Source organism: Arachis hypogaea, chromosome 12, assembly GCF_003086295.3.
Source record: "Arachis hypogaea cultivar Tifrunner chromosome 12, arahy.Tifrunner.gnm2.J5K5, whole genome shotgun sequence".
Classification (NCBI taxonomy): Eukaryota; Viridiplantae; Streptophyta; class Magnoliopsida; order Fabales; family Fabaceae; genus Arachis; species Arachis hypogaea.
The window spans coordinates 34,108,349-34,117,460 of NC_092047.1; the positions used below are offsets into that span (position 1 = coordinate 34,108,349).

Below are 9,112 nucleotides of genomic sequence, written 5' to 3' on the forward strand. Positions count from 1 at the left end.
TCCCGGGTCGTTCTCCCTAGGAACTAATGCCAAAGAGTGCACACAATTTTGCTTGTGAGAATCAAAAGGGTTTTCAATAATTGAAAGTAAACAAAATAAAGGAATTAAAGAACAAGACAAAATTACAATTAATGAAGTAATAAAAGAACAAAAGAACTATGTATGTAATATAAACAAGTAAGGCTAAAAAGTAATGGAAAAGTGGTTCAAAACATAAATAAAACCTTGACTTGGGATGAGTTATGGAATCCCTTCCTTGACATAACCACAACTATGATAATTATGATGGATTAATCTCACTAAGTTAACCCTCACATTGGAGAGTAAGTTAAATGAGCATAAGTATTCTTAACCCACAAATCCTAGCTTGCTTGCTAATTACCTTAGCAACAAATTAGCATTAGTGGGAACAAGAACAATTAACAACCCAAGAATTATCACTAAATGTTGGACATTATGGCTCTAGTAATCCATACACTCATTTTTCCCAAGTCAAGGGGTGGAAATTACCCCATAATCAAAATTGGCATTTCATCAAACACATAGTGGGCATAAACATAAAACATGACAAAATTGGTAAATTAAGGAAAGCTAAGAACCATAAATGATCACAATCAATAAAGGAAACTCAAACAAACATATAAAAGCCATCAAACATCAAATTCAACAATTAGAAAACAAAAATTGCAAACTATGCATATATTGACAAGAGAAATGAAAATAGATGAAAGTGTAGAACAAGTAATGTAATTAAAAGAGAAATTAAAGAAATACTTACAATGAGATAGCAAAATCCAAGACCAAAGTTGAACTATAAAATGCTACAAACCCTAAGAGAGAATTGAAAGAAAACCTAACCTAAACTATCCTAAAACTAGGGGTGTGCATGGTTCAGTTTTTCCATAAACTGAACTGAAACTGCACTAAACCATTTTAAATGGTTTAGAAACTGAACCAAACTGCTTTGTCATATAAGAAACTGGTTTTAAACCAGTTTATAATACAGTGCACCAGTTTAAACCAGTTCATAAAAATAAAACTGGTTTTAATTAAAAAAATCAGTTTAAACTGGTTTATGCCTAAAACTAGTTTTCACACCCTCTCTCTCCCTCTCTTCCCCTCCTCTTTCTCTCTCTCTCTCTCTCTCTCTCTCTCTCTCTCTCCTCTCTCTCTCTCTCTCTCCTCTTTTCTCTCCCTTCCCCTCTCTCTCTCCTACCCTCCTCTCTCTCTCTCTCTCTCTCTCTCTCTCCCCCCTTTCCCACTCTCTCTCTCCTTTCTCTCTCCCTTCCTCTCTCTCTCTCTCTCTCTTTCTCTCTCTCTCTCTCTCTCTCTCCCCTTTTCTCTCCCTTCCCCCCTTTCTCTCTCTCTCTCTCTCTCTCTCTCTCTCTCTCCCACTCTCTCTCCCTTCTCTCTCTCCCCCTTTTCCCATTCTCTCTCCCTTCTCCTCTCTCTCCTCTCTCTCTCCTCTCTCTCTCCTACCCCCTCTCTTTCTCTCTCCTCTCTCTCTCTCTCTCTCTCTCCCACTCTCTCCCCCTTCCTCTCTCTCCCCCTTCCTTTCTCTCTCTCTCTCTCTCCCCCTTCCTCTCTCTCTATCCCCCTCTCTCTCCCTCTCTCTCTCCCCTTTCTCTCTCTCCCTTTCACTTTCTCTCTCCTCCCTTTCTCTCTCTCTCTCTCTCTCTCCCTTCTACTTTCTCTCTCCCCTCTCTCTCTAAATCAAAAGTTGAAAGAATCATAAAATATTCACATACTAATAATCTAAAGCATGGTCTTACTTTTTGTTCAATAACAACATTCAAAATATGATATAATATGATACTAACCTAAATGAAGTTAAAATAAACTAATTCAAATCTAACAGACTAACACAATATTGGCCCATTACAATATTCTAATCATCTTCAAGAGAAACAAGCGTGCCAACATTTGTTGAAGAATTTTTCCCTACATAAAAAAAATATCTCATTAATTATAGAAAACTAACAATTAGTAACAAACAAGCAATAAGAAAAAAAAATATATTACCTTGTTCAGCTTTTTCAATCTCTTCAAAATTTTCAATTACTCTAAATGGGTCATCTATTACCCAATCTTGAGTGCATACAAGAGCTTCCACCATATATGGTGTCAAGGAGCTCCGATAAGGGTCAATAATCCTTCCTCTTGTACTAAACGCACTCTCAGAAGCAACTGTAGAAACCGGTATGGCTAAAACTTCTCGAGCCATACGTGCAAGAATAGAAAATCGGGTTAAATTTTCCTTCTACCAACCCAAAATATCCAACTCCGCCGACTTGTTTCTAGGCTCACAATCTTCTTTCAGATATCTGTCAAGTTCAGATTTAGCATCTGAATCACGTCCAGTTGACTGCAAATAAATATTCAAGATATCATCTTCATCCTCTTCATTGATCATTGCATCTTGATTGCTTTGAGATTCATCTTCTTTGCCTTGGTAGTGATTATAAAGGGAATTCAAGCAAGTAGACAATTTTGACTTGAGTTCTTCTCCCTTTTCAACACCAAATGACTCATCCAAAATCCAATTTACAAAATCCAACTTGTGACATGGATCAAGCACAATTGCAATCAACAACAACATGTTAATGACATTTGGAGTTCCCCAATACTTGTCATATTTCCTTTGCATCTTGGACGCCATTAACCTTATGCTCAAATCAGTATTTTCACAATGCAACTTGATTTTTCTTCCGATGCTAAAGACTTCTTTCATGCATTTATTACTAGTGACATACAAACTCCCAGAAATGCGCAATGTAGCATCATAGAATATTTTCAAGAATGGTAAAATTGACTCCGCATAAGTCCAATCATCATCCGTAGGCACACCATAAGATTTGCTCAGCTCATTAATATATTTATCATCTTGCAACTCAAGCAAATCAAACGCTGCTCGAAGCTTTAATGCTGCTTCCAACATTAAATATGTCGAATTCCACCGAGTTTCGACATCCAAAGAAACAAGTCCTTTATAATTGATGCTCTCCAGCTCAATGCACGCTTTGAAGCTTTCACATCTCATAGGAGATGATTTGACATATTTTACTGCATTGCGAATTCTTGTAATTGAATCATCAATCTCTTTCAAGCCATCTTTCACTATCAAATTTAGGATATGAGCACAACAACGCATATGAAGATAGTCCCCCTTTAAAACAAGACTATTCCATGCATTTAATCTCTTTTTCAAGTATAAAATTGCACCATCATTAGAAGTTGCGTTATCAACCGTTACAGTAAAAACTTGATGCAATTTCCAAGCATCCAAACAACCTTCAATAGCTCTACCAAGTACTTCTTCTGAATGACCCTCAACCCGGAAAAATTTCAATATCCTCTTTTGCAACTTCCAATCATTGTCAATAAAGTGTGCCGTTAGAGACATATAAGTCAAATTTTGACTCGATGTTGTCCAAGTGTCAGTTGTAAGGCACACTTTTTGACAATGATGAGAGAAATAACTTTGTAACTTCATTTTCTCTGTTTCATAAAAAGAAAGTATATCACGGGTCAATGTAGTACGCGAAGGGATTTTAAACTTAGGTTGCAAGCTATGCAATAGCCTTTGAAACATATTTCTTTCTACAAATCGGAAAGCTAGCTCTTCAGTCACAAACATCTCAGTGAGGATACTTCGAGATACTGCTTGGTCAAACTTTGTAACACTTAGTGAGAATATAGGACCACTTGTTCCCCCTTCTATCATTTGTCTCTTGCTCTGTTCATTGTTCGAGTCAAAACATCGCTTCCAATATTGCCGCATAGCACTTGTTCCCCCCCGCATATTTTATTTGACCGTTGCAGTTTTTACATCTCGCATACTTCTCTATCCCTTCGATTGGAATGAAATGTTTCCATATCTCTGATCGATTCTTACGCCCAGAAGATCCACTAGGTTGAGGAGGTAATGAGGGATGAGCAGGAAGAACAGCAGGATTTGAATGCTCCTCTCTCTCAGACATTTTTAATATGAGCAACAAACCTAATTGTAAATTAAATAACTAATTAAACAAAACCAATAAATCGAATTTGCTCAATGCTTACAAAAGACACATGTGACATCTAGTCTACTTTAATAGAAAATGGCACATAATTTTTTCTTAGAGTTAAAAGTGTTATCTATATATAATAACCAATAATAGGAAAGAGATATATATGTAATGAGGGGAGAAGAGATTTAATTATATCTATGCAGAAAACCCATCTTACTTTAGGTGTTTGGCTTTGTGTTTCAATTGTATAAACTAAGTTCTGCTTATGAGCTGAGTAAATTTGAGGGTCCAAACAACATTTATAAATTATAAACAATCATGTAAGTGGATATCGAAAATTATATACCAAATTAATTACCAATGTACAATATACATTAAAATATAAAATACAAACTAAAAATAGGTTAAATAATATATATTATATAAATATATAATAACTAATTTTTTGTATGTCTAACTATTTTCATTATTCAATTTAGAACAAACAAAACCTCATTTATTGGAGATATGGCAGCAACAGAAACCAAAGAAAACCACATTCACCTGATTTGAACATGAACTCTTTCTAATAAAGAATGAGGTTATTTAATTTTTTAATCATGAAATTAAATTCTTTATAAAGTTTCAAATTAACTCATACATTCAATTTACCAAATGCACTAACTTAAGTTTGTATGCTTTCACAGATTTTAATTGGGAAGAAGACTTAGAAGATAGAAAATCTGTTACTGCTATTGTGTGTATTTGGAGAGTAATTTAGTGTCTTGAAAAAGTAACAAACAAGATAAAGTGAGCAGGAGTAGTACCAAAGCTGTTAGCATTAACTTGAGTTAGTTAGAATTAATTTTACCAGCTGTGATTAGTGTATGTTTAAGCTAATCTCAGTTGACATCTCTTATATATACGACCAACTCAGTGTAATCAATATACAGTAAATTCAATCACAATTCATACTACCATTCTGTTTTCTTGTAACACAAGTCTGTTATATTTTTTCTTTCTGTTTTATTCTTGACTTCTTCAAGACTCATTGAGTTATATTCATGCTTCTAATAAACGGGAGATAAGTACAGAACACAAAATAATAATTTTATGATGCTATTAATCAAAGACTCAATATGTGATTCTTCATCATCAATTATTTGAAGACCCTTTTGTCAATTTCACGTAAATCAGTTAAAATATACTCTTAGATCGATTTCCAACATCATATTTCATAGGAGAGCAAGATTTTGTTGCCCCGTCGGAACCAAACAGCATCCAAAAATGACACATGTGACCAATGCAAACAACTAAACAACACTTTAAAAAGGAAAATAAATAAATAAAATGACACAAACTATGAAGTAATAAATACATCATTACATGCTAACACTAATAGGGTTACTTAGACCAAGTTTGGAACTTACTTTTTCTTCAACAATGCTCTCTTTAGAAATCTGAGAAACGCCTCCAAATAATGAAAGCCACAGGAACCAGTTTGCAAGTCAACAATACAAGGGCATTCTAGAGCTCTCTGAGCTTTCACCTCATCTAGTCTACAACAACATCAACAATAAGCAAACGTAAGAGTACTGGAAAGCAAACAGAAGAAATAGCACAGTTAAGACTAACAGTGAACTGGAATGAAACTATAGACCAGAATTATAAAACAAAGTTTATAAGATCTGACAGAAAGCTTTTCTACAAATTGCATACCAACACATTAATTGGGCATTAGTTAGAAATACTAGTGTCTAGTTAATTTGGGTACAATATATTATTCAATAACCTACGAGAAATTTGCGGCACAAATTGCAGTAGATTCTTCGTGTAGTTTTTAAGATATAAAAAAAAATAGTAAACTACCAATAGGTGATTTATGGCAGATGAATGTCATGACATTTTGGTTTAGCTCTGAAGCCTATAAATATCATGTTATTACTTTCTGCTAAGAAACTACACACCATTGTACAAAAACTACAGATTCCCATGCTGGAAATGGATTTGTGACAATAAATAAATTCGCAAATTATTGTATCAATTCCTAAGGCTATCCTGTACAAAATTAATCACAGAACAAGAATACCCTATAGAGGATGCTAACAAAAAGTTAAAAGGTATAACTGGACATAAAACTAGAATAAGCAACAGCGTCCACCCAGTCCGGGAGAAGACCCTTTAATCTCTTTGCTGGATCAACCAATTTTTGGTCTAAAACTGCTAGATTCACTCTTAATGGTTCAGAACTGTTGGCCTGATTAATTAAAAACAAGATTAAAAAAAATTCAGCAATGCATCATGCTCTAATGATAACTAATGAATTCCAACACTTTAGGCATTAATGTTCATGATAAAATTGAACCTCGTCAACACTGCTAAATTACTCATGAGCTCCACCAACTTTATAATGAGTATGCCTAAATCTAAAGATACTTCATTTCTATCTACATTCTACAAAATATTTTTCAAAAATAACAAATTCCCCCTTTAAAGAAAAGAAAAGAAAAGAAGATATCAGTATCAGTCCCATGTGTGGTTCCGAAACTATTAATCAGCACCAAGAAACCAAAAATAACACTTAGAACCATATTCAACCAAAGATCCTAAAAATCCAATCTTTTCAATTAGAAAACTACTCCAAAATACTCAAAATTGGTATCCAAATTCAAGCCACAGCACAAAACTTCATAGTAACTAAAACAAAAAAAGCTGCAATAATTAAATTAAAATAGAAATAGGTAACTGTAAAAATGGCTTACTAATTGACTAGGTAAAAAAGTATTGTCTCCCCTGCTTCCAATCATAGTAAAACATAAGAGAAAAGAGATTACCTACTGTGTTAGATGGCAGCAACAGGGGTTGGTAGCGACGGTGATGATGGCGGTGGTGGGTTGGTAGCGGCGGCAGCAAGGGAGAGACGAGAGAGGAATGGTAGCGACGGCAGCAACCAGCAAGGGAGAGACGATACTGTGTTAGACGACGGTGAGTGACAGTGGGCGACGGCGGCGAATAGTTCGACGACGGCAACTCTGACGGTGGTAGCGGTGGGTTGGTTGCGGCGGCAGAAGGGGAGAGACGAGAGAGGATGTTGAAACACGATTAGGGTTTTTGCGTTTTCAGTTTTCACATTTTCAATTTTTGAGTTTGGAAGATTGAATTGAAGTTACTGATGTGAATAAACCAGTTTTTATTTGGTTTAAAACTAAACTGAACCATAAAAACTGGTTTTTAATAAACTGGTTTTTATAAAAAACTATGGTTTCAGTTCAGTTTTTTATTTAAAAAAATTGGTTTATTTAAAACAGTTTCAATTCAGTTTCAGTTCAGTTCAGTCAAACTAGTTTTTTTGCACACCCCTACCTAAAACTACTCCTAAAATGTATTTTTCCTATTCTAAGATGGCTCTCTTGTTATGTGTTGATATGCCCTTAATATAGCCTCTCAACCAGCCTTCAGCACTTCAGAAATGGGCCTAGAGACCCCCAAAACTGCACAGCACGTGACTTTTTAATGGATGCATGTGCTGGTACCTGTGCGGACGCACAGATGTGTGCGTCCACACACTTCGCTGAATTTGCACTTGTGCGTACGCACAAAGGATTGTGCGCACGCACACTTCGTGATGCTCTGGATTCGCTTTGCTTGGGTTCTTGTGCATACGCACAGGTGGTTGTGCGCACGCACGCATGCTGATTTCCTTCTTGTGCGTACGCACGTATCCTTGTGCACACGCATGCATGGCTGAGCTCTCCTCGTTTGTTTTCTTCATGCTTTCTCCCAATTGCATGCTCCTTTTCCATTCCCACTAAGCCATTCCTACCTTATTCATCTGAAATCACTCACAAATAACATCAAGGTATCGAATGGAAGGTAAATGGAATAAAATTAGTCGAAATAAGCACAAAAGAGCATGTTTTCACATTTAGGTACAATCTAGAGAGAAAACACAAAAGTATGCTATTTTGGTGCTTAAGTGTGAGTTCATGTGCTAGAATCCATCCAATTTGAGTCAAAATATACCAACAAATATGGACTCATCAATTTCCCCACACTTAAACAATAGCATGTCCTCATGCTAATCACATACAAAGGAGAAGGATAAAAGGGAAACAACTTTTTGAATGTACTATCTATATGCATGTATCTATGCTATATACTATCTATATATATCTATCTATAATGTCCTATTGATTTTGTGCAAACAAACAAGAGAATTTCCAAGCAAGTATATAGAAATATAGGGCTAAGCAGAGAAGTAGCTCAATGCAAGCAAAATCTAGAGAATTGATTCAAGTTTCAAAATGAAGCAACTTGCAAGAATGTATGACAAGAGAGGTGGAAATATAGAATTGAGTGAGCGAACCCTCACTAGGTGTGTATATACACTCTGATCACTCGGTGTCTAAGGGTCAATTCACTCAAGTCTCCTCTAATCATGTTTTCAAGGGATTGCTTTTCATCTAACAATTAACAAGTATGTGATGCATGAGTGCAAGTATCATAAGGTCTTTAGAGGGTTGTAATGGGGTTAAGGTTAAGGTAGGATAAATATGGCTAAGTGGACTAAGGAATTGGATCTTTGATTAACTCCAGTGTCCAACTCAACCTACATCAACCAAATCACAAAATATGCACCCTAACCTCCCATAATCACACTTTTTATACACATTCATGCATCTTTTTCATCCAAGTCCACACATGCACTTCTTATTCATTTTTTTTCTTTTTCTTTGGGATGACTTTTGTCCCATCTTATTATTATTTATTTTTCTTTCTTTTTTTTTCTTCTTTTCTATTTTTTTCTCTCTCTTTTTTTTCTTTTTCTATGAAAAATGCATATGGTTAAAGCAAATTGATACATGAATGTGCACCCATTTTTTCCAAATTTTCAATGAATACCCACAACAATATTTTTTCGCTACCAATGTTTTCCAAAATTTCTCCCGCACTTAAATGACACACACTCCTCAACCTAAGCTAATCAAAGTTGCAATTCAAGGTAATTCATGGTTTTTCGCTTAGGGTTGTGATGTGCTAATATCAAGAACAATGGGATAAATAAAGCTCAAAGGGGTTTAACAAAGGTAGATGTAAGGGTAGGTCCATATGGGTGAGTGAGT

At 35.4% G+C, this 9,112-nt stretch overlaps 1 protein-coding gene across 1 annotated transcript; it reads right to left on the reverse strand.

Annotated features, from left to right (window-relative positions):
• Positions 1–2,260: 2,260 nt before the first annotated feature.
• Positions 2,261–3,802, reverse strand: LOC112729955 (zinc finger BED domain-containing protein RICESLEEPER 2-like). Its single transcript, XM_025780083.1, has one exon. The coding sequence runs from the start codon at positions 3,800–3,802 to the stop codon at positions 2,261–2,263; it is 1,542 nt and encodes a 513-aa protein (XP_025635868.1).
• Positions 3,803–9,112: the final 5,310 nt, after the last annotated feature.

What these genes read in the sequence shown, in the direction of transcription:
- LOC112729955 (XM_025780083.1), bottom strand. Translation starts at nt 3,802, where the DNA reads ATGCGGGGGGGAACAAGTGCTATGCGGCAATATTGGAAGCGATGTTTT.